Here is a 26,589-nt window from a genome sequence, read left to right as displayed (position 1 = left end):
AGACTAGTCATTTAAATGTCTCGGCCAAAAGTATGTTTTTCCTGCTAAAAACACCTCTAAGTACAAGATGAGCAGTTGAAACAGTCGTTGGAGAGCCACATAAACTAGTGGGTTACGTCTAAGGTGCTAAATCTACAGTTTGCAAGTCTAGCAGTGTTAAGTCACACATTAAATCCATGTGTCAACTGCTTATGGGGACAAACAGAATTAGTGGAAGATTTAGTTCAGACTACCGGCCACAAGGAAAAAATACAAAACCAAACACACCACATTATTTTTCACTCCAACAGCCGCCCTGGTCTGTTACAGCGATCATGTGCCACTCAATGACTTGTTTACATCCTCGAACTGTGACTCAGGCTCAAAATACTCGGCTCTATCTTGGACTGATGCCTTCAATACCCAACAAAACCACAGCCCTCAGGCTCCCAGCGGTGCTCCAGCCGTGCTGCTGTACTCCTGCTGTCTCCATCCTCTCTCACACAAAGCAAATGTTCAAACACCTCTACAGGTCTGAAAATAGCCAGGAAAAGTGTTATTTTTAACATGCAGTGACAGCTTGCTTTGATCTGCATTTCCATTGGTGGACTGATTTTTAATATTCCAAACAGCTATGCCTGGGAAAGTAGCTTGGCTAAACAGAGTGGCACATTTTGTTCTGTGAATCTATAAGTTACATTTTTTCACATTCATGGCTTTTAAATGATCTCAACTCATAAGCAGTGTTGTCTGCCCTCATTGTTTTTCTCCTAGTCATGCTTCTAACTAGATTGACATATTCTTTAAATGTGCTCTCAGTGCCTGCAGACATCTTGAACTGCATGTGCTCGAGTGCGTAGAGTACAGTACTCTGGGCAGCACAGTGTACCAGTGGGGCACTATCTGCGGCTGTTATTGCTGCTAATTTTAGGGATTACATCAGCAGCACTAAGATGACAGCAACGTTGAACTCTATACTCCTCTCTGCTTCTTCCCTCCCCCCTCCTCCTCCTCCTCTTCATCCTCTTGTCTCTCCCCTCCCTGTCTTTTCCCTCCATCTAACCTTTATTCGTCCTGTTTTTCACATGAAATATGCAGACGTGCAGACACATGGTATGCATTTATTATATCCTAAATTCATATTAATACATTTTCAGACTTTTTAGTTTTGTTTCTTACTCCTTTGAGTCTTATTTCTTGTCAATTGTGATCATAAATGTGTTAAAATACCAATTTAGCCCTCCACCAGACATTCCTGTGAAGTTCACAAAAAGCTGTTTTTTAAAGAAACAGTTGTTGACCTCCAGTTTTTTTCTACAAGGCTACAATATGGAGATTAGTGTATCCTAACTGTGGAAGTAAATGGATGTTGTTGTGCTCCATATCAAAACATATATCCTGAGAAAAACAAAGCCTTAACACTTCCTTCCTAACCTCTCCTTCACCTTATGAATTCTTGTTGGCAGTCCTTTCCCCTCTTTAAGCCCCACCTCCACTCCCTTCTCTTTGTCTACACTTTTAATCCTCTAACTCTTCTTCTTTTTTTTGTCTTTTGCATTTTTGTCCCAGGCACAGTGTGTCTCATTTACCTTTAAGTACCGTACTACTCAGGTCCTGACCTTCTTTGTTATCTCTAACTCTTATGGAGATGACCCACTCATCTCTCTTTTCTAAAGTAGAAGAGGAAGACAAGGACACATTTTCATCTGTTTGTTTATCCATCTTGTGCATCAGGTTGGAAGCCAATTCTAATTTAATTTTTTTGGAAACTGCTTCCTGCAAAGAGTTTCTGCTATAATTTTAACAGTAAAATATTGATTATTGTCTGCAGTGGGTAAATACACTGTCTGTGTTTTAAATTTCTTCATCCCTCCTGAGCTCCTCTGGGCTCTTACATTTCTCTCTGTGTGTCCGTGAGGAGATGTCGGAAAAGGGAAGGGCTGCTTTAAATGGCAGGAATTCCTGTCTTGTCCTTCAGACGGACACACACTAACAAACTCAAGCACACAAAAAACAACAACAAATGTGTGTTATCAGATGGCAGTCAGCCCTTTTTGTTTAAACTAATGTAGGACTGTTTCCATTATGTGTACCTGATGTGTTCTGTACACAGGAAGCCATCACATTGAACTTGGCCTCTATATTCACTAAGCGCCGCTTAACCATCGACTTCCACCAAAAACCACCATCATCGGCTTCCTTCTGAGAATTTAAATGTTACACATGATGCATTTAACCCTTTTATATGGTACTTATTTCCTGGTCAGCAAATCAGTTATCTTTTATGTTAGCATATACTGTGTAAGAATTTCACTGCTTCTACACAAAGACCTCTAAGATAATTCAATGATTCGAAATTACAACATTTTAACAACAGAAGATTTCGGCTTTTGGACTATTTGGTTGAACGAAATAAGATGTTGAAAAATGTCACAATGTGACTCTGGAAAATGTAATGCCTTATTTTTTTTCCACAAATATCGTGACATTTATTGTCCAAACTGAGAAAACAATTAATCAAATGAATGAAAAAAAAGTTAAATTTCTTCAATCACACGTCACCACATATCAGATTCCAATGCAATATTTTCCAGCCTGCCTCCCATCTCCTCTCTTTCTTTAAGGATCATTTTTGAAATTCCAGTCCCTCCTTATTGTTGCACAGAAGATGTGTGATGCTCCAAAACCATCACTCCTCGCATGCCTCTCACCTCATTAGTTGGTGGTGCAGAAGAGGCAGAGGATCTCTGTGTCTCTCATGTGACCGTGGAAGTGACTGTGCGGCCACATAAAGTGTTTCACAGCTCAGCACTTCTCTTGTGTGTTTGTGTCCATGCACACTTTTGTGTTACAGAGCTAGAGGGGCTTTAGTCAGCTGACTCTTTTTAATTAGCCTGGCAGAACTGATTAGCTGGGAGCAGAAGCCCAAACACACACACACACACACACACACACAGACACACACACACACACACACACACACACAGAATGCAGTTGGCCACTTTGTGCAGAAATGTGAGGGTATTCAAATAAGTGTTTGCAGTGTCCCAGGGGGGTGATTGTGTCCCGGCAGCACCAGGCCGAGTGACAAAAGAGAGACAGGACCCGCTCAGAAATCAACGAGCCGTGTCACACACACAGGCTCACACACAGCTATGTCTAGTCACTGCAAATTGTCTGTTGTATGTCTTTCCGTCTGACAGCTTTTAAATCATAACCATCACATTTCTCGTCTTTTGGTGGCATGTTTGAAAAAAAAAAATGACACACTCTTTTGTTTTTGTTTCTCCTCTTTTTTTCTCACATATCTCTCCCTTTTAAAAAAAAAATACAATTCTTATATTCTTGACCTTTCATGTTCAGTTAATTTGTGGCCTCGGGTCTGTCCTCTCTGTCAGCTCTTTAAACACATGACCCTCCTCACCACAAACCTTCTGCTCACAAGCGCCTTCAATCGCAGACAGATTGTTCCAGGAAGTGTTTCCTGTGTGACGTGTATCCTGCCCGCTCTGTGTTGTTTGCAGACAGATCCCACGGCACGGTGCGCTGAGTTTCAGTAAGCGGTGAGACATGTTATCTCATGTATCAGTGAGAATCAGTGCGTGTGGCTTCCGTCTCATGTTGTTGGTGTTGCTCATGTGCCGCTTCAAGCCACTTTGAAAAACGTAATCTGAACTGAAATGGAAAATTATTTTGATGATTCTGCAGAGATGAGTGGAAAAATCTTACGTTTAAGTGCCTCATAGACTTCTTTCCTTTTTCACATTTCTTCTCTATTGGTCTATAATCTGATATATGATTAATGACGCGTTCATGTGTCCACCTTACTTTCTCATTAATTCATTAATTCATTCTTTAGTTACTTTGGTATACACACCTAACTTGATGTGTCTTTCGTTAAACAGATTTCATAACTCTTTTGTGGATTTTATTTATTTTGGCAGCTCGTTTGGTCACTTCCTGCTTTGAATCTTAACACACCTGATAAATGACACAAGTGTGCAGCAGAGATTTACTTTTCTGAGTCATGTGCTCGTAGGTCTTTAAAATAGCAAGGGGGGTGAATGATTTATATATTTCTCATCAATCTTTAATATAGAAAGCAAAATATGAATAAAGTTGAAGCATGTGGCTTGATTATTGCTTAAAAATGGAACAGTCTGTACCCTGAATATATAATTAATAAACTTAATAGGTGTTCATTCTGGTAGATTGATCTCAGCTGTAATTATTGTAGCCCTGTGTATCAGCAGACAAGCACATGATTAACTGAAGAATGTCCGAACTTTAAAAAGAAAAATTCAATCTATTTTACTTTTTTTTTTAAGCAATTGCTGCAGCTGCTGTGTGTGTGTGTGTGTATGTGTGTGCGTGTGCATGCAGGTTTATTAGGGCTGGGGCTTTGACAGCGGGGAAAGGGAATGATGTAGTGCTGCGCAGTAGTATGCTAAAGGGAAAAAACTGCAGATAGTTCACACTAAGAAAAACACACTTACACATGATGATTTCTCTTCCTTTTTCTTTGTATCTATCTTACTGAGAATCTTGTTGTCTATCAATATTTCCACCTGTATTATCTATCTCTTTGACCGTCTCTCAACCTATCCATCTCTGAGTCTATTTCTATCCCTCGCTTTCTCTTTCTCTCTCTTGTGTACATAACACTGCTCCGAAGGCAGGGCTCCATGTGCTTGCATCTGATTGGCTGCAGAATAAAAAGATGATGTCATTCTTAATCGGGAGGTGCGTATCGTTTCACATACACACACACACACAACATAGATGAGAGAGAATGGAGGGTAGAGATCCTGCTTCATAGCAGATAGAGAATGAAAATGAGAGCAGGGGAAGAACAAGAAGGAGAGATGAGCAGCTGATAAAAAAGCAGAGATATGATGGGATCTTCAAAGAGATGTGGGACTAAAAAGAGACAATGAGTGACACAAGATACTGAGGCAGGGAGACAAAGGGAACAGCTAATTTGAGGCAAAAATAATGAAGAAGGAAATGGTGAAAATTGGGTATTTTTAAGTCAAAGGCGGGGATGAAGGAGGATTGCAAGAAAAAAATACAGTGAGAGAGAGAGTATACTGAAGGAGTGGGAGGGAGGTCAGAAAGAGAGAAAGGGTGAAGCGTCTGGTAATAAGAGCTTGAATCTCTCCTCTGCTGGAGGAGAATCAGCCGTTCAAACAACCAAACAGATCCTATTGTCTCTGCTATCAATGTATCCCTCCATCTCTCATGTGTTACTCATACAGCACATGACACAGTTGTTTTAAGGCAGGGGAGACAGAAGACAAAAGAAAGGAAAAAAGAAATGCATGGCACGAAAAATAAATGTCCATTTTTCATTTTAAATGATGTCATTCTTTACTGTAAGCCTTTTAGTTCAAATGCTTTTTCCTTGTTAAACGTAAACCCTTGTAGCTCTTCACAAAGTGAAGCAGAACATTAAGTTGCTGCATTAAACCTGTAAATAATTCAATTTTACTTACAATTTACTTCAAGTTGTTTTGACAGACGCTTTAAAAATGGTTCTTTACTTATAGAGGAGCCCTCTTTAAGTCCCTCTGACATCACACAGTTCTTCATGCTGATGTGAGGAAGCCTTTTTTTGTACTGTTTTTCACCAGCATCTCTTTAACTTGTTTTAAACATTTGGACAGAACCGTATTCCTACTATAAAGTACAGACATGTACAATGTTCTCTTTCCAAACATATTTAGGTTGACTTATACATAGACAGTCAGCTATTTCTGTTTCCACACCACCAAATCAATGCTTGATGTTTTTTTTTGTTTGTTTTTTTTTTGTAATTTTTGAGTGTGCTGTCAGAACCAGCTTCTTATGATTCCCAGTTGGTAGTCTAAGGTTGGATAAACCACACTCTGTAATAATCTGCATCAGCTGTCTGATCCCGGTATTCTTTTAATATTTTACAGCCACAGATGCCTCGTCCTTGTGCCTTTATAAACTCAGTATTACGCTTGGTGTTGTTGTATGAGAGATTTATGTGCAACGCAGTATTCTTCTTTTTTGTCAAATCCTGTCCTCTGTGTTGCAAATCCTGCTTCAGAGAGGGTTTTTTTTGGAGGGGGAACACCCATTATTGTCTTCTTCTTTTGTGTCATGATGTGTTAGCTTTTGCCAAAAAAAGAAAAGCCAGCGTCTGTCTGTCTTTGTATCTGATTGGGGCTTTGTGATTTATGCCCCCTCCTCCTTTTTTTTGAGTAATTTATGCTCAAAAAGGGGAGAGGGTTGCCTCAATACACTCAGCTTTCTGTTACCAGCCAATCAATGAAGATGCTCCCTCTCTTCCCTCTCTATCTCTGTCTTTCCCAATCCCATCTTTTTCTCTTTCTGTCTCTCTTCCACATCTGATCTGCAGCCAATCCATCTAATGCAGTTTGCCCCTGCTTCATCCATGCCACATCCCATCCTCTCTCCCTCCCTCCCTCTCCCTCTCGCTCTCTCTCTCTGTCTCCCTCTCTCTCTGCACAGGTGATGTCATTCTTTTTCAGCTGGATTCTCCTCCCTTCTCCCTCCTCCCTTGCGCTCACTCTCCCTCCTCCGTTTCCCATTAGCGGCTGGCTCTCTCCAGCGCAGCATCCTATCCGCCGTATAGCTTCTCTCTCTGAGGGCAGGAGGGGGAGGAGGAATACCGGCGTGAGGTGTCAGCGCTAACCAGGGGAAGAGAGCTTGAAGCCGGAGTAAAGGAGTTGGATCACCGGCCCCTGCCATGCAGCTGCACTGCTGGGTACACATCTGCACCGCTGGTGCTCTGTAGGGAGAGAAAGAGTTGCAAAAAGAAAGAAGTTTGACAGACGTGGATTGTGATTGAAGAGGAAAGAGAGCTGCAGGAAAATGATTCAGGCTTTCAGGAGGTGAGAGGGGACTGTTTGGATGACTTTAAGCCAGACAAGAAGCCTCTTCTCAGGGGGCTGCAGATGCAAAGACAAGCCCCTTTTTTTTTTATCAAGCACTGGCTTCAGCTATTTAGGAGGGGAAACTCTGCTTCGTAAAAGAAGACAAAAATGACTTAATGACTTCAACATTGAACTTTGATCTGCTGAATTTGGATGTGAACTTGGATGGCTTTATCTTTACAACCTTCTTCTAATGTGGGATTAGTTTGAAGTATTCTGCAGGTTTTCCAGTGCTGAAGTTTAAAAGGAGTGTTTGAAGCTCCACTGGTGCATATTGAACGCTTCAATAGAAGAGAGAAGACCGGACAAATACATGGATTTCCCTGGACTTGAAGACTCCTTCTGTTGCGACATCTGACAGACAGCGAGCCAAATTTTACACCTTTTTTTTGCCCAATCTAGTCAGAGGATTTTTTTTTTTTTTTTTTTTAAACTTCTGAACAATATTCTCAGAGACGTCGACATCAGTGCTTGCTCTCCTCTTTTACTTCATAATTATTTTTTCTTTATCTCTTGGTGAACGAGGGGGGAAACTTCCCCTCACAGGCACCCTCCCTCCCGCAGAAATGGCTTTCCTGGTCCGTTGCTATGCCAACTGCTTGCAGCCGTGGTCCTCCAAAGTAAGCGATGTCGTAATCCCTTTTCTGGCCAGAGCCTCTGGCTTAGGATGCTGCTGCCTCTGTGTGTGCATTTGTGTGTCTGTCTGTGTGTTACTGATAGGGTGGGGATGAGTGAATAATATTGATTTATGTAAAAATGATAAACATTTCATGTGTCTGTTTTGGATGCATTAGTGTTTTCCTTTTTTCCTTTTAATTTTAATTTTAACAGTTGTGTCCTGAAAAATACTGATAACAGCTTCTTGAGATTAATCCACCCCTTAAGGGAAAAATATATTTAAAGAAAAACCTGCACAGTCTTTACAAAGGATGTGTTGATTGACTATACAAACAAGCAGAGATTCTCTTTATCATCTGCAAATGCAAGCGTTTGGAAAATAGCTTCATGCATCATACGTAGCTCCTCATGTTTGCAGAGGGTTAAAATACCTGAGAAAGTCAACTGACGCAGTCTCCGTGTCCATAAATTTCACAGTACTCTGTGAGGTCAGACTTTTAATGTATTGAAGATGTCAGAGATTTATTTCCTGTGGTTGGCGCAACTATTGAATTATTCCCTCCAGCTGCAACGCTACTGACTCTTCAAAAGACATACTGATTTGAGGCTTTCCAAAAATAACATTTAAAAGCCCAGGTGCCTTTTCCCTAGTGGCTGGTTGTTGTATTTTTAAAAGGCTTTAAACTTTTGTTGAAAGAGTTACCTCTGGAGGAAAGCGAAGATAAGAGATGTTGGGAAAACAGTTTGGAAACAAAGGATGCGCTATTTAAGGCATACACGTCTATGAATAGTACTATTACTTCATGAGATTAATTAATAAATGAATGCGCTTAACTCTGGTCATTTAGGATTACTGACACAAAAAAACTGTTGCGGTTGCCAATTTAGCAAAAACTCTGCAACTGCAGATTATATGACAATCCGGGAAGTATCCATCCTGTTAAGTGAAGTGCTTCTGTACCAGTGATGACATTTTTATATACTTTCTGGTTTTCCTAAATATTTCACAGATGTGTCAGTGCATCTGTGTAGTTTTGGATCTTTTGGCTCCCAGTAGTCTACAGAAGACTGAAGATGATGTAGCCCTGTGTATAATTAACAGTTTGCTGTCCTAGTTTTGGTTGCTCAGAATAGTCGACCAGAGTTAGCCCGGCCTCCGGCCAACTTCTTGATGATGCAAGTAAAGCAGCTACTTTGCAGATTTGTTGTCTTTGATGGGCTCTTTTTCAGTTGTTTGGTTGTTTTTCTTTTTTTTAATGCTCAAACTAAAGGGCTGAATGATGAAATGTATCATCTGAGTGACATCATGATTGAAACCCTCTGCAATATATTACGTTGGTCGTGCTTCAGCGCGAGTGGAGGATAGATCCCTATGTGTTTGTCTCTTTTGGGAGCGTCTGTCGGAGTGCTGAACACCTCTGAGATGTTTGTCTTCATTATGTGTGTGTATGTGTGTGTACATGATGTGTGTACTATACGTAATAATTAGGTCTCTTGAGATGAAAGGGGTAAAGTGAGAAGATGTTCAACGTACTGTAGCACATTTAGTTTGTGCCAAACATAGTCACACAACATAAACACCTTATTACTCATCCTTATTGTGCTTTTTTTAGGATCCAAATAATGCACAAATCTCTTGATTTCCTGTAAGGGGTCGAATGTCACTGCAGCTAAAGAAAACCTTGTAAACCTCGTACTGAAGCATCTTTAAACTGCTATTTAACTGCTGCTGAGCACTTCTCTTTGGTAAAATTGTTCTTATATTTCTGGGCAGTGAGTTTGGCTGCATCACTGTCCTCTTTCAGACACTTTTACTATGAACAGCTGACCTATACTTTCATTTTTTAGCCAGCAGAAATATTGCTATTTGATGTTATAACCTCTGAAAACATAAATATAGATTCACACTTATATAGAACAGGGATGCCATAATTGCCTTTATCAAATAATCATGACAAGAATATGTTCTGAGCCATTTTTCAAATAAACAATCATCTTTTCGGTCCAAGGCTGCAGTGATCATTGTAATTGCCAGTCATTGTTTCATTAATTGTTTAGTCTCTAAATGACACAAAGTGATGACATTTTACCATTTCTACCAAGTCTTTTTTTATAGCTAGCTTGTTGAAATATCAGTAAAAAACTAACAAAATAACAATTTAATTAAAATCCCACTAGACAGACAAATGGGAAATACTCAAGGTAAAGAAGTTGAGACCAGGGAATGTTGAGTATTTTTGCTGCAAAATGATGTGAACAATAAATCCATTATCTGAAGACCTGCAGATTAGTCTTTCTATAGTTTAAGTTGTCGTTTAATATTCAGCTCTGCATGTGAAGTTACCTCAAATGTGTCCTTCTTCTCGGTTCTTGTTGCTTGTCGGCTGCCACATACTGATCCCCATATATTGACAATGATGTAATACCAGTTCATTTTTTCACTGGAACCTCTTAAAGGTATCATTGCAGTTCATTTCCAGTCCAGTTGTTGACCTCAGTTGATACTTGATGCTACATTATAGAAAACGAAACTTAAGAGCAAATAAAGCAACCATTCTTTTTCTTTCATCGTTTGCCCTAGCTTCACTTTGACTATCTCAGCTCCATGTTATTACTGGCCCATCCATGCTGCATGAGTTCAGCTCATTCATCAGTCTGGAGGCCATGAAGGTTTTTTCGTCTCGCTCCCCCTTTTTGAAGTCTGTCATTAATTGGTCGGCGTCTGTGATGAGGCTACCTCTCACAAAGGTTAATTAACTTTCCCTTTTTTCCTCCCATTAGGTAACACGTGCGCTGTCTGGAGATACAGTAGCAATCAAAAAACACTGCAGTCGGGTTAGAAAGGAAGAGTGGCAAAGTGGAAGACAGAGCGTCAGGGTGGTCTGCGAAGGGACTTCTAATTCCCTGAAAAGGTTTTGTGAATTCATTCAGGGATCTCAGGGAAAGAAGGAAAGGGAGGAAGATGAAGAGCAATCCTGGAGCGTGAAAAGAGAGAATGAAGAGACAAAGAAAGAAAAATACATTAGTAAGAAGGAGGCGGCAAGTTTTATTTCACTTCAGGTTTTCACATTGTTATCACTGACTTGCTTGTCAGAATGGCAGCCAATTATTTTCTCCAGAAGTTGGTATCTTTTGATAGTTTTGCCTGGTGTGCGCTGGTTGGGATTGGTGATATTCTTCACTGCAGGGATTCTGGCTTTATCTTGAATGATTCACTAGCTCATACACCACCACTGCATCTTATTGCACATCTTCATTCAATATATTTCTTTCCATTTATCATCCTAAATATAGTTCTGGGTCCTAAAACTAACTAGTTGACTTAACGCAGCATTTTCAAGGTATACGATGTCTCTTAAAAAGTAGTAGGCAGCATGCTGTTGTTTGATTTATATGGATCTCTTGGTTTTTACTTCTCTACAGGGACTCTACTGCTGCCAACAGTCTCCTCTACTGCCTTGTTTACTACACACTTTTAGTATAACCCTCCGGGCTGAACTGCTATAGAAAGCAAACAGTTTATTTTGCCATTTAGGCACTTTTCGTTGCTTCCACTCATCTAAAATGCAGCCCTTACCATATAGCATGTCATACTCTCCTGCTCTACTTTCTAACGTCAGAGGATAGTTATTGAAATATCGACTCTGTGGCTGGAAATTTGGCATCGGATGACAGACAGGGAAATGTAGGCCAGTGGAGCTGCTCTGTGGGGCCGGCGGGTTCTTTTTCTTCTGATGCACTGAGTACTTATGAGGCCTGGATTTATTTACATCTCTAATAAACAACACAGAGCCTTAAAAGGGACTTCTTGATTGGTCTCCTTAAAAAAAAAAAAAAAAAGAGTTTCTTGGTCTCTTTTAAGAGGCTTTCAACATCTTGCTTACATTTATAGTTCTATTGTGACGTGTTTATAGGTGAACTGTCCCTTTAAATCTCATCCTGCTCATCCCAGTGGAACACAACCTTGTCCATATCCTCCCGCTGCTGCAGGACTTGTCAAAATGTTCTGCTGCTGAACTCTCTGACCCTCCCTGCTGCCAACATGGGACTTGCAGAGCTCTCCCAGCTTCTCCTTTTTTTTGTTTACCCAGTCATATGTTTTCTCCCCATACTTCTTATCTCTGTCTTCTTTTTATAGAGACAACTTCCTATTTTCTCCTATTTTATGCCTTCCTCTTCATTTATAAAGGGACTTCCATCCTTTACTACTACGTGTTCATACCCTCTTCCTCCCACACCCTCTTTTTTTTCTCTCCATCTATTATTTAAACATCAATAATGGGGCCTGTTGTTGTTGTTGCTGCCAGCTTGATGCTGCAGTTGTAGCTGCCCTGCTGAGCTGTATCCTCACTCATGTGCTGCTTCCTGTCTTATAAATCACACTGTCTCCTCCTTAAACCATCTGCATCCTCACTTGTCAAACCTTTGCTCTCTGCTCCTGCACCAAATGGCACCCATTACTTCTAACCCTTCCAGATGCCGTGTGTTTCCTGTTCACTCCTTTTTCTGAAGCGTCTCTGTTGCGATGCGTTAACTATGAACTTGAAGTTACATTTCAAAGTTTGTCTGATGTTCAAAATGTTGGCATCAATTGGAAATTCATAACAAAAAAAGCTTCTAAGGATTTTCTAAAAAATACACATAGTCATTCTGATACAGATACCCTATTTGTTTTGGCCTCAGATACTTCTAAATTGCGTTACTGTGATGTACTCTCCAAATTGCACCAATCTGCTTCCGTTATTTATTGGTCCCTCCCCCAGAAAAAAACAAAGGTGTCAGGTCTCACATGTCTATATCTAACAACAACAGTGCTGTGCTAATAAGCACCAAGTTCAAAGTGTTTTCATGGTATTGAAGGAGAAGCTATTGACTGATTCTTAAGTCTGGCTTACTCTTAGGTCTTTATGTGTCATGCTTTTCTGATTGGAGGATTTGCATGAAACACAAGCGTGTCATTTAGTTTAGAAATAATTGCAGAAGTTCTTGGCAGAGTGCAGCAGGTCCAGGCTCAGGTTGACCCGATCCTCTGCATTTGCTACCCTCTGCAATCAATGGGCCTTGCAGACTGTTGGCGTAAACAGTTTGTGTCAGGCCATGCTGTGTTGAATAGTAATGCTGATAGTGGTCTTGGTCGACGCGAGTTGGAGCGGGATGATGGATCCGGTGCCAAGGCTGGAAGGGCAAGGCTTGGCAAGCAAGATGGACAGGTAGACAGACGAAGCTTCTGGCATATCCAAATAGGTGTCAGTATTCACCCCCATCCGACAAGACGTGCACCAAAAGACAGGAACAATGTTGTATACACTCATATAAGTACAAAACCAGAGAACTATGTAATTGGTTTCTATTCATATTGGAGGATTAAAAAAAAAAAACGATTTAAAGAGACCAAGATAGAAAAAAATCCTCTTCACCATTTTCCTTTTCCACAAATCAGTGTATTCTATTTAAGCAGCTAACTGTATTTGATTCAAGCTGCAGTACGTGGTGTACCATTCATCATCAGGTCAGATAAGGTAGATGGCAACATTAAACTGCTGAACCTCTATTGAGTGGACTAAGGAGATTAATTATTCGTCAGTACAGTCTATTGACCCTTTTTTCTCATTGCTCTGGCTTCATGCCCACATGATGCTACGAGTCTGAGAGTGAGCTTAGCTCCTCAATTTGTTTCAATTTATTTCAAAAAGGTACACTGTCTTACTCTTTGTGATAAAATTAACACCTAATTGTATTTCACCCATCATTTGTTTTTTTGGAGGACTAAATAGAAGAGTAACTGGCAAAAAGTGGTTCCATTAAAAGATAAATGTGGTTCCATTAGGTTTCTACAGTAAGAGAGACATTCCCCATGCTGACCAGTTCTGGGTTTGTTCTGTTCAACACTCGTGTGTCCTGTCCTTATACTCTTTGATTGCAACCTGTAGAAGGTCATTCATTTGAAGAAGCCTTACAAGTGACAGCACATTCCCGGAAATGTCCTTTAAATTTAGAAGCAAGGTTTAAGTAAACTTTAACCAAACCAACATGTTTTTTTTTGTCACGTTCAATCTTTAAAAAGGACACATTATGAACCCTTTCAATGATGGTCTCTATTGGGAAAGCATGTTTCATTACATATGAAAAGCAAAAACTTGCCAAAGTTTCTGAATATAAGCAGGCCAGCGATTTGGCTACTGTCGACCAAAACAATTAAGCTTATGCAACTCACAGGTGACATTTGAGTACTTTTAGAGGCCTGTACAGTCGTTGTAAGTGTACAGTGTGACAACAGAAATTCACAAATAACAAAAATATAAAGAAATCGTAAATAAAGCTTGGTTTTGCTGTGAATGAAGATGCAAATAATGAACCAAACCCTGTTTTAGCATCTTTATACTTTGTTTATTTAAAAAATAAATGTTGGCCTCATGAGGTTGTAGAAAGCTGTCAAGGCACGAAATGGTCTTCTGCATCATCAGATCAGTGGGAGGAAATGGCAGGCACCATTAAAGGAGCATTAGGTGGTTACACTGTGGCTCCCCAGGTACCTGAACATGTTGACAGAACTATTTTGGTGCACTAAGAGGATGACCTTTACCAGGTGATGTAATGGCACAGCCTCCTCACATCGGCCTTAGCGGATTTACTTTGACCTCGAGACCACAGACATGCTGATTGATGGACTGACACAACTCACACAGGGTGTCAAGGTGATGTGGCCTTTGAGTCGTAGAGAGGTGGAGATGCTCTAGATAAGGGTATGAGGAGAGAGAGAGAGTAAAGAGGGGAAGACAATGGGAGAAAACAGAGAGGAGTAAGAGAGCCTGGATGAAGGAAACAAGAGAGAAAAAGAGAAATGGGGGAGGGGGGAGCTTTCAGCATGCCTAGGGAGGTCTAGGATATCATATACACAGGAAGTAGGGGTGATAAAGATCGATATGGGTTGCATTAGGCCAGGGCTTGTCCACCTAGCATCCCATAAGTCATGAATTACTAGTCAGGCTTTTAAAGGAGAAAAAAAACCAAATTGTAAATGCATATTTTCCAAAAAGCACGTTATACATGGCCACTTTGTAAATAACGTTAAAAAACATAACATCTTTATCTTGAAAAACACAATTTTAGTATTGCTGGCTTTTTACCATGCTTCAAAAATTCTATAAGCCATTGTGTAAAGTAATATCTCTGTAAATTATTCCTTGTTGACAGCAAAAACTAAGCAGAATGATAACTGTGTTAATGACTTAATGTGGATTATCGTTAATAATCTAACGATGATTTAATGAGCTCTCTAAACAGATATAAGGATAAAAGTGGAGCTGACAATCTATTATAACTCTAACCTTTCAACTTGAGCCACACATCTGATTGGTGCTGTGTCAAGAAAGCCAATCAGTGTAGGGATCTCCCGACTACCTGAAACACATCAGAACAAGTGATCGATCCAACCTCCATTCAGCATGTTGGAGATATGTTGCAGACATGTTGCAGACGTTACACCGCACTTAAAAGTCTTGCACGGAAGTTGTTCAATGCTAACCACTAGCTTCTGATAGGTTCCGAGACTGCAATTAGCCAACGGCAGAAAATCTTCATGTCTTAGACATGAGGGTGTTACATTGAACATCAGAGCTCCATTTAAGCACTTTGTTGACTTTTTGCAGATGTTGAAATAACATAATCAATCTTTCTTTGAAATGTTAACTTATCCTAAGTTCTTTCTTTTTGAATAACATAGATAACTAAATGAGAGTTCCAGAATGTGAATGGACCTGTTTTTCGGTCCAGTTCATTTTTTAATAAGGCAGCGTGGTGCAGCAGCATCTCACCCAAGGACACTCCCCTGAGGGTGTAAATGTAGTGCAGAATTTTTCATCTTTATTTTCAGAAAAAGTTAAGTAAGGAAAGGAACTGCTTTCCACAAAAGCCTGCTACAACTTGAAGAATTTCACCTATTGGATGTAGTCACTAAGTAGTCCCATTGGAGCTTTGCCTATTATTTTCTAAGGAACTTTGTTAGCAGCTGATCTTGGGGATATGACCAGCTATCCCACAGCCTCATGACTGTCATCTGTCTTAAAAAAATGCCATATGCACACATTCTTAGTGCAGATAATGGTCAAAGATGACCATATCACTGGACCATAGAAATAGCACTTACTGTTCAGTAGTTGAACAAACTTAATCTTTTGACAGCAAACTTAGAAGAAAATGCTGCTTTATTTGATCCTTTCAGTGGAGTACAGTGGCATAAAGGAGCCAGTGTTGTGTCCTGAATGGTGTAATTACTGTCCATTAGCTATGATAGGCTGAAATTTCAAAGAGAAAAGCCCACTCAGGCCCTTTTAACATTATCATGCCCGGGCTGCTCGACATAAATGGACTGAAAGCGAGGCTGCTTATTTGGAGATGCACTCTAGCCTTTGTGCACAAAGACACAAACAAACCCCCTGTCTTCACACACAGACACCCATGCATTTGACCTTTTACACTGCTGGCATCTCACACTTAGATGAAGTTTAACACCCACAAATGCATCAGCACACTCAGGCATACTGAGTATGCCCATACTAATACATTATTCCTCCTCACTTATGAATGCAGACCACACCCACCAGATCTCTGTCAGTCATGAGCTGTTACCCCCACTTATACACGCACACACATACACACATGTTTGAGTGCTGATATTTCAACCACCCATAGCCCCCACCCTCCCAATTTCCCTTGCTCCCATTATCTCACTGCTATTGATCCACATCCCCTCCTCTGCCTGCCACGACCAAAGAGCCTTTACTGGATAATTTTCAAGGGCATTTCTAAATGCATGGTGGTATGGATGGGAGATTGCTCTGTGGGGAGGTTGTGAATAGGTGAGCCACCTCTCACCTCTCATTTTCATCCTGAGTATTAGTTAATACAATAAATTCCGTTTTAACACAAATGCACATCAGTCATCTGTCAACAGTGACACATATTAAAGCATATTGGCACCAGTGCAGCTCATATCTAGCAGCCGCTCTTGGTTCAAATATTTTTTTTTCACCTGGTAAAATAATGAAATGTTTGACAGACGTTAGAGTTCAGGAATGGTGTTAGGTCGCTGGGCACGCAAAACTTAATTTCCTGTCCAACCGATGGTTCAGAAATTGTGGCCTCGCTGTCTGGACTGAGGTGAGTGGGCCAACAGAGTGGAACAGGAGCCAACATTAACAAAAAACAGAAGAGAACCAAAGGGTAGGGCTGCCCCTGGGTCAACCTGTAGGGGTGCATGCTACATGTGTGTGTGTGCAGTAGTGTGGGGTTGGGCTGCAGAGCAGGAAGCATCTGTTAACAGAGGGGAGCCAGGAGCTGTCTTTATGTTAGTGTGCACTAATGTGTGTGTTACTGTGTTTATGCATGCCTGCGTGCATACACAAGGAGTTGTATCAGTGTTGAAGCCAAGTGTTTGGCCTTCCCTCCTGTATCCGGCAGACCTAGCCATGGCCCACCTTCCTCAGGGGCCCAGACAGAGACGCCTTGCAGCTTCCTGTCTGGGCACACACACACACTCACAAACACGCACATACACACACAGACACATACAGAGAACAAAGAAGAGTCGACATTGAACTTAATCAAGTTTTCTCGCTAAGGACGCTTCCTTGTAAACACATATTTGATAGACCAATAATTTACCACAAAAAAAACATTATGTAATGCAGACATTTTTTCCTCCCAATATAACTTACATTTTCTCAAAAGTTACATATTTCAGCCAGTGAATCAAGTATACAGAACACACAAGGTCAAAGCAGTAGCATTAAAACAGTTGCAGATTATCCTTCACCTTTTTGCATTTCTGTTCAACCAGTACCATCATTTTGAGTGCCATTGCATTAAATATCAATAAATCAACCCCATCAAAATCTCCTATATCGTGGTATGAAAGTGTATTCATTCAGATCTCCCACAGCTGCAAGATAAAGGAGGGTTTGCAGGATAAAGAGTGGGTGTGAAAGGAAGATGAATGGGATAGGGAGGAGAAAGAATAGGCTGTAAAAGTGGAATATAAATATCCAATTTATTTAAATCTCAATCTTAGTGAGAAGCTGACTAGGTCCGGCACACCTCTCGATAGAAACACCATTACAAAATTAAGACTTTTATTAACTTTTGTTCTAGGTATCCAGTTCAGTCCTGCCTCATTTAAAACCTTAAACATTTAGTACTCACAGCAGTTTTGCATCCATTGAAAATTTCATCACCCAGGTGTTTAAATGAGTAAAGGACAAGGACAGACAGGCTGTTACAGGTTGAATATCACTTTCAAAAAACATCTTGCACTGTTTGGCAACAACTGCCATCTGCTTCCTGCCGCCACTCACAAACACATCAACACACACAAACGCCCTCTTTATATACCAACTGGGAGGTATTTCCACTAAAGGCAGCCTGTAATGCATTCAGACCTCTTCAGTCCTCCAGAGAAGAATACTTGACTCTGCAGGGGTGCTGACCCATACTAATTACCTTCTTCACTGTGTAAGCCGCCAGAGCTCTGAATGAGTGCTCATTCAGGCTGTGTGGCATGAATGAGCCTCCACTGCAGCCAAATAGAGCTGCTGCTCGCCAAGAGAATTCAGACTTACTCAGATGAAGGGCGTGGGGGCACTGGGGCTGCAGCATGATTTTTTACAGTGTTTTTACATTAACAATTTATCTTATGGCAGAGTTCTTGTCAAATCAATGTAATCGATTATTGATGCTTATATCCATTTTATATCTGTTTAATAACAATTGATTCAACAAAATCTCATATACATATTCTGCGACTAAAGCCACGCTTTCAATTACCTGATGACATCAGACTTTAAAAAAAATGGACAATGTGACTTTAGCTGTCAAATGACTTTATTGCTACTTTAGCTACAATGAATGTTGCTAAAGCCTAAAAGAGAGATAGTTACCTTTGGTAGTATACACGAGTAGACAAACAAAAAAAACAAACAGACTTATTTATGAGTTGAAGCCAGTGGTTCAGGATCGAGACTTTCTTGATATTACTCTGAATGATACAGCTAAGACGGGGCATATTTATACCTGCAAAATGATTTTTTGCAGAAACTTGAAACATTGAAACATTATCCACCCAGTATTTTATATCAATATTTTTTATTTTTTCTGCTATTTCAACTCCAATGAGATACTGAGTGATAATGCAGTTGTATTTTTGTTTGCTGATTCAGAATAATTATTAAATAATAATAACAGTGTCGGCGAGTTAGTCCCTGTGTTAGATTTTTGTTAATGAGTCATTATATGTCAAATTAAGGTAAAACAATTTAATACAGAAAGCAATTCAAGGAGCGTTACATAGTCCTGAACAGAACATTTAAAAAAGAAAAATTACACAATAAAACATTCAAATACAAAATATATTCAAAAAAAAAATCTGTGTGTGTTGTCGTTATGGTAACACACTTTGTATTTCTGTTATTACTTTATCTTTCCTACCTCAGCTCTCTGTATGTCTCCCTCTTCTGCATCTCTTTCCTCCATCACCATCAGACAACCAGGGCAAAAGTCACAGGCCTCTGGCAGTGTTGGTGACAGTGCCATTCAGCATCCTGTCTGTCACAATACTGGCACTACAGAGTGCAGATACTGCCAACTATTGGCTGTTCAACCAATATTCAGGGGTGCCTGGCATTCTCTCTCTCTCTCTCTCTCTCTCTCTCTCTCTCTCTCTCTCTCTCTCTCTCTCTCTCTCCAGGCATACACCTGCCAGCCAATGATCATTGAACTTTGTACATCTAAAAACAGTCCCTGCCAAATCACAGGATGAGTTTTCTTTTTAAACCTAACTAAAATGTTTTTTTAGTGATTCATTAAATGTGTTTTAAAGCACAATACCCACCTTTGCTTACAAGCTCCCACTCTTTCAGTATCCAACCCTTTGTGTTTTATTTTCTCTTCCAAAACATTGTTGAACATATGTTCCTCAAAAAGCACTGTAGAGCGTTAGGTAGGTTGTGTGTTATTTATTTTCGTCAATACTGTTCGACTAAGCGAGGTGTCGGTTGATGCTCAACCTCATGTCGTGTCAGTTTTACTAGAAACAGGTACCTCACTTAAAATAATTTGCATGCGGCTGTATTCTCAAACAGTATCTCTTGTCTCTTTGTATGTTAAAATCACTTTGACGTGCAGTTAACTTGAAGCTGCCACAGATACAAAGTTTTGGCAAAGTAACTCTTTGAAGTTGAGTGGGTGCAGAATCATCTCAATCAAAGCAGAGGCTGAGAAATGTAGAATTGTTGTCCCTGTTTGACCTGTTTGAGGGGGTGGCAGTAGCTCAGTCTGTAAGGACTTAGGTTGGGAACCACGGGGTCGCTGGTTCATGTCCAGGTGCTGACCAAATCTAGAAAGCTTGAGATGTGCCAGTTTACTTCCTTAGCACTGCAGAGGTGCCCTTGAGCAAAGGCACTGTACAGTAAAGTTTGTCACTAAGTGTCAAGCTGAAGATGAGATAACCTTGATGACATCACTGTGACATCATCTTTGTTATTATCTCAGACATTTATATTCCTAATTATTTAACTGTTTTGTCCTGTTATTTTTTCAATTAACTCTTGATAAGTTAATGTAGAAAGACAATTTATTTATATAAAAAACTGTAATAATGAAAGTAGAACGTTACTTCAGATTGTTGTCCTCTTTTTTGTTTTTCCAAAATTCCTTACCCTCTTTTTTTTAATCTCTGATTTAATGTAAAGCGGCAGTAATTTATTCTGGTCTACATGTTCCCTGTAAATAAGAGCTGCCTTTTACAAAGCAGAGCTGACAGGATGTGGAGGTTTGGCAGACAGAATTGATGAATTCTTGCGTATGTGTATACTTCTTTCTCTGCTTGAGAGATTTTTTTGAGTCTATCTCCTCATGTGGTCCCCATCAAACTCTACCCGCCCTTATTTATTCCCTTTCTCTGTGCTATGTCTGCCTTTGCAGTTGTCACCTCTAAGTCAAACTTCAATTCATTACATCTCCTCTTTACACACCCAAGAAACACACACACACATACTCACAGAGATCGAGAGACATCGAGACCGCCATGGTGCCAGAGATATGGAAGTCTGGACGGAGGTAGAATTGAATTCTTAATAGAATATTTGAGTCTTTTTAATCTTCATCTGTTCCCTCCCTATTTCTTCATCCTTATTTCAACTCCTCGCTGTTGGTCCTATCTTTATCATATACTCTGTTCAACTCTCTGCTACCTTTATAACATTCACACACACACACACACACACACACATACACACATTCATTCATTCCTATCTGAACCATATGCCGCACACTCTTACTCTGTTTTCTTGTACACTTTTTCCCTTTGACTCTCTCTCTCTCTCCATGCCTCCTCTCCCGCTCAGACATATTCACTTCATGTTCCTTCACTCTATTTTCTCCCCATCTCCATCTGTCTCCCTGCACTGTATCTTTATCCAACCGCCTGTGCACTTTCCAGTAATATAGCAGAGCATGATTGTGCATTGAGCCTCAAGCGATAATATCAGTGTGTTTTACTGAATGAAGTTGATAAATGAATGCAGTTCAAATGTGTGTGTGTGTAGGTTGTGATTTCATGTTGCATTGCCTCTTTTTTGTGTTTTATTAGTCTTCCTTTTGTTCATAAATGTGTATGTGTGTGTATGTATTTGCATGTATTGTCATCTTCAATGCCTATGAATGTGTGTTTTTCCTGACATGGTCACCCTTTATTCTGAGCCAAAGGTAGCCTCAATTGATCAAAGCTTGTTGCAGTGCTCCAAAGCTTATTCTAGACCTTCAATATGTGTGTGTACCTGTGTTTGTGTTTCCTGTTCCAGAAATCAAAGCCAGTATTCTCACCTGGCTAGTCTACTGAGGCTATTGCAGTAATTGTGCTCCCCCTCTGCCCTTTGATTCAGAATTGTGCGTGTTGCAGAAATGGGGGGTTTGATCCAGTGATGGAAAAAATGCAACAAAAATAAAAAAAATGTTGTCATCAACCCAAAAAATTTGGATTTGAAAGCAAAAACAGAGTTGGACCCAGGGTGACTGGAAAGCTGTACTGTAGTACTGAGGCTGTATTTCCGGAGTGAACTGTTGGACAGAGAGTTAATAACCAGGACAATGATAGCAAAGAGGGGAGGGTGGACAGAAAGAGTGTCCAAAGTGTCTAAAGCTCCTTTGGGCCTTTCTGTGGAAGTGAACTGTTGCTGCTGTCTGTGGTATACTGTAATAACTCAGATGTAAATCATCACATGTTGACTGCTACTCCAGTGAAGCCATGTGAGAATAAGTTCATTGTGGAAATCAATAATGATCCAGGTATCAAAGCGTAACTTATTATTTAAACATTGGTGTGCAAAACATTTACAACTAAAATATAATGTAAAAGAAAACAGTTACTACACTTGCAAATCTGTTGCTCATGTTGTATGTATCAGCTTTGTTCATCATTGCTGATCACTTGATGTGTTGCTTGGCTTGGACTGCTGAAGATGGTCAAGGTAGTTGTCACTGCTGACATCTACAGGACAACTGTGTTAATATCAGACACCCATCCAGTGACCTCACTCCCCTTAACCATGCCTCTATTTACTCCGCTGTGGAGGTATGAGCACTGTGTAGCTGATTTTCTATTATAACCTCAACCCCATAGAGTCTGTGCATATTTTCAGTCAGGTGAACCATTTCAGAAAATTCAGACTTTCTGATCAGTAGATATTGATTATTAGTAAGTTATTGTGTTTCAGGTTGGACGGTTTTAGTTTGATCTTAAGCAAGGCTCATTCATCTTTATATCTATATTGGTATTTGAACCAGCAGCTGTTGCAGAAGCAGCAGGTTTAGCAAAGACCTACCTTTAAATGTCATTATTAAAAGACAGACGTTAATACACTTACAGTATATCTACCACCTCGTTTTTTACACATTTGATATGCATGCACATACCTTCACAAAAAACAAGATTCCCTGTTCATTTACCAGATAAATGAACAACCTTCAAACTCAAAGTTCTCATAAGATGCTTTATCACCCTTCAGTAACCGTTAGGAGCGACATATACTGAGAAATCAATTACATTCATGGAGCTTTGTTTGTGTCATTGTTTGTTGAATCTGCTTTAATTATCATCCTCATCAGGATTCATCAGCCTCGTCACACTTTCTTTAATTACTCAGATAAGCCATTTGTCATTCGTCTTCTGCTCTATCTCTTTTGAAAACTCTTCAATCAATCTCTATAGACTGAGCTCTGTTTCTTTGTTCTCTTGATATTTGTATAGATGCCTTTTTTTTCTCTCTCATTTGCAGTGATTTAGTGAATTCTCAGGTCTGTGTGCCCTGTAGGTCACTAAATTGTATTTCTTCAACCTAATAAAGGATACACTAAACCATTATTTGGTTGGAATAGATATTAATTCATGCAAAACCCAATTAAAGTGAAGTAGAAGTTCATTAGAATAATCTTCAACTATTGCCCTCCTCCTATCTTCCTCCTAAGTGTAAATGATGTGGATCCTTCTGGGAACCTTAACTAACCACTTCCACTCAATTATGCTGGATTCTGACCAGGCTTCATCTATTAAAATCTTCAAGGTTACCCAAAACATCTCACTACACATTGACCTACACTGTAGCAAAGATTATCCCAACACTAAATTGCCTTTGGGAAACCCTGCAGTCTCTTGGCAGGCAAATGGCCAGTCTGAGCTTTATAGCCTGTTTCATCACAGAGGAAATAGAGGGGAAAAGAGCACCCAGTGAGTTAATCTCATTGTTAAAAGGAGAGGCGATGGGGGAATTACAATAGTGGTCCGAAACAAAGATATTTCTCTAAAATCTGTTAATTGGTATGTTTAACTTTCAGGTAAAGTAGGTTTACAAAAAGAATAATGTGGCTATAAAGGGAGCTGGAAAAATGCAGAGTGGGTATTTGAGTTAATGTTCTTTTCAGCATAATGGATGAAGCAGATCTTTATTTACTTCTATCAACAAAATTACATTGAGGTAGCTTGTTGGTCTCTGACAATACTCTGTACTTAATTAAAATAAAATGTAAAAGTATATTAAGCATGTTCTTTTTGTAAAGACTTTATTCAGATATAGCGAGCTGTGTTAGCACATGTTGTTGTAATGATACCATTACTCATTTGATTTTCAATGAGGGTTCAATAAGTCCACCATGAGTTAGCACTTAGCAACATTGGCAAATAAAAACCTCTGTGTAACAGACATGACATGTCTGCGTTTAGCATGCTATTTTTATCCATGTCATTAGTAGACATTTATTCATTTAAAAACCGCAAGGGAGGAAAAAACTTGTTCCCAACGTTTCCTGGATTACTTCTATTGATTTTTAACCATTTGTGGCAGCTGCATCTTTCTTGATTCTGAATTTCTGGTTATCATGACACATGAAAGATAGATTTCTCTGAAGTAAATCACACTCTGCAAGTGTCTGGTGTTGTGAAAGCACTACATTTGCAGCCAGCTTGATCCTCCCACGATTTTACCCGCTGGTTGACATGATAGAGTTGTACAGCTGAAGGAACTCTGCACATTTATATTTAATCTCCTCCCTCTCATCCTTAATGCATGAAGAGAACGGGAGACCCCCATAAACCCCCCCTCATGGGGCAGCACAGTGGGAGAGGGAAAAAGGGGGATTAGAGCCGGATTAAATCTGTGGTGTGAATAGGAGCCTCGAGACCACCGCAATTATTCGCTTCCCCCATCACTCCCTAGCCCGCCTGCCATCCTCCCTTCTCTCTCTCTAACACTCATCCAAAAACACACAAACTCCCCCTGTCTGTCGTTGTCATGATTTATTGTCTAGCAGCTCCACAGTTCACATTTGTGAGGAACATACTCTCATACCCTCCTTACATCTTCTCCTTTTTTAGTTAGGAAATAAATCCAACAAAATGAGCATGAGCTGATTGATTGCTTGATAAGATCTCAAATAATCCCCCATCGAGGACTTTCTTTGAATGAGGAAGCTGAACCACAGCCTGATTCAGAATGTTTTAGTACAAGATGGGATTTTTTTACCAAGCCAGGAAAAGTAATTGGGATTTGCTTCTAATCAGAAAATTCAGTGTACTGCAATATATATGGATTTAACCCCAGATATCCACAAGTCAAATACAGCAGTATGACCAAAAAACAATACTATCAGCCAGAAAACGTTATGTCATTTTTATAGTTTGATTATCTAAAAAAAAAAGGACAAATTATTTTACCCAAATGTGAAACTTCAAAACAGAAAAAATTCAAGCTCTCTCTTTTGTTTCCCATATTTTCTCAGACTTCATTGAGCTCATAAAAGATTAATGACTGGCTTGTTCGACCATGGGCCATGTTTGTGTCCTTTCAGTATCCTCTTTGGTTATGTTTTTTGAGTCAGTGTGTGTGTGTGTGATTCCATAACTTTTCCCTTGAGTCCTTATCCGCTCAGCAGTTTGAAACATTACTTTCTGCCTGCATACGAATGTGTGTATTTCGGTGAATGCATTTAATGGATGCACAGTAGAAGCTCCATCATCACTGGCTCACAACATCTCCATCACTCAGAAATCAATAAGTATTTACCTGTGATGAAATTACCCATCACTCTTTGCTACCCTCTCACTTTTTCCTGTCTCTTCTTATTCATAAACAGACACAACAAGCCAGCAGTAAAGACTGTTGGTCAGTGAGGAAGAGAGTAGAGGATTCTTCCTGTCTTTGCTTTAGTCAATATCAGCAGCAGTTGAGTATCAGTGTTGCCATTAGTGCCTCCAGTACAATAAATAAAACACAATGCATAACGGTACTGTGCTTAATAAGATATTGATTTTATTAATACTATCATTTTTTAGTCACACTAAAACTAATGTGGGAGATCTTCAAACAGGCATGTGAGTAAATGTAAATTAGAGTCACATTGTGAAAGTTTAGCCAGCACTATTATTCCTGAGAAAGTTTCAGAGAGACCCAGAATGTGTTCATATAAAATGTATGTATATTATAAGTGGTTTACTGCATTAATAAAGGGGTTTGTGTGAAGGAGAGAGAGGCAGCAGGTGCATTAATGTTTAAGCTGTCTGCCATCTAACCTCAGCTGTACAAGATACCATTTTTTAAATGATGTGTACATATGGTAACAAATGTTTGAATCTGTGGGACTATTTTGCTCGATCAAGGGATTTGATTTTAAAAGTAATCTAATTTGTTGTGAAGTAAACAGAAAATTCCTCCGGGATATCCACTGATCTTAATCTTTGTCCCCTCCCTTGACCAGGGTTTGTTCAACGCAGAATCTGCGGTGAAGTTTTATGTATGTGTAATAGACGTAAAATAAAATGTATGTCCCAGTAGTTTGTAAGATCATTAAATATCTAGGAAATACATTTCATTCGTAAAAATAGGGGACACTTCTGTAAATGTAGGGCAGCAAATGGTTATTTTATTTGTTTATTTGATGGATAATCCTTGTCTTCCATGTGTTCCTTAACAAGATGTCAGAATAAAACATTCATACAAAGGGATAAAACAATGCCAGTGATTTAGGACATAACCAAAGAGTCCACTATGGCGAAATTTATCAAACTGTGTCTTCCCTTGAATATGCCTCACATTAAGAACAAGCCATTGAACTTGGTAAACTCCTCCCCTCAGTGCCTCATTTCCCTGTGGGTTTGGGGGAAGTGGAGCGGGGGAGTTAAGTGCTGAAGGGGTCGCACAGTAGAACAGGCCTATTAGAAGAGAGCACTGAGGAGGCAGCACCCCCAGACTCAATGTCTTTAATATTACATGTTGGCACCAATGTTCCTCGCAGCCTCAGCTCGCTTCCAAGCTCCAGTTTGGCTTGTTTTGCATGTACAACTGGTAGTGTGAGCGTGTTAGAGGGTTTATGTGTGGGTTTGGATGGCCAGTATTGTCTGATGTGTCGATGGAGGAGGTTTGCTGTAGGTTTGCACGGTGTCGCAGGAGGACATCTTCTCTCACACTGGCACTGCCGAGATCTAAGCTGGTAAGACTGGAGAATCAGAGGTTTGGCTTTTTCCAGA

The 26,589-nt window shown here is 39.9% G+C and overlaps 1 protein-coding gene across 11 annotated transcripts in view; it reads left to right on the top strand.

Moving 5' to 3' along the window:
- Window positions 1–26,589, top strand: part of LOC132988017 (rap guanine nucleotide exchange factor 6-like) — a 141,831-nt gene that overhangs the window by 62,052 nt on the left and 53,190 nt on the right. The window contains exon 1 of one of the 11 annotated variants that reach the window (XM_061055092.1): window positions 3,116–7,525. The exons of the other annotated variants lie outside the window; for them this stretch is intronic. Within the exon in view, the coding sequence (XP_060911075.1) occupies window positions 7,472–7,525 (54 nt within the window). The 5' untranslated portion in view covers window positions 3,116–7,471. Of the gene's footprint in view, window positions 1–3,115; window positions 7,526–26,589 lie in introns of those variants that run through there. 11 annotated transcript variants of the gene reach the window in all.

This window comes from Labrus mixtus, chromosome 14 (assembly GCF_963584025.1).
Source record: "Labrus mixtus chromosome 14, fLabMix1.1, whole genome shotgun sequence".
Classification (NCBI taxonomy): domain Eukaryota; kingdom Metazoa; phylum Chordata; class Actinopteri; order Labriformes; family Labridae; genus Labrus; species Labrus mixtus.
This window is presented reverse-complemented; position numbering and strand designations above follow the sequence as displayed.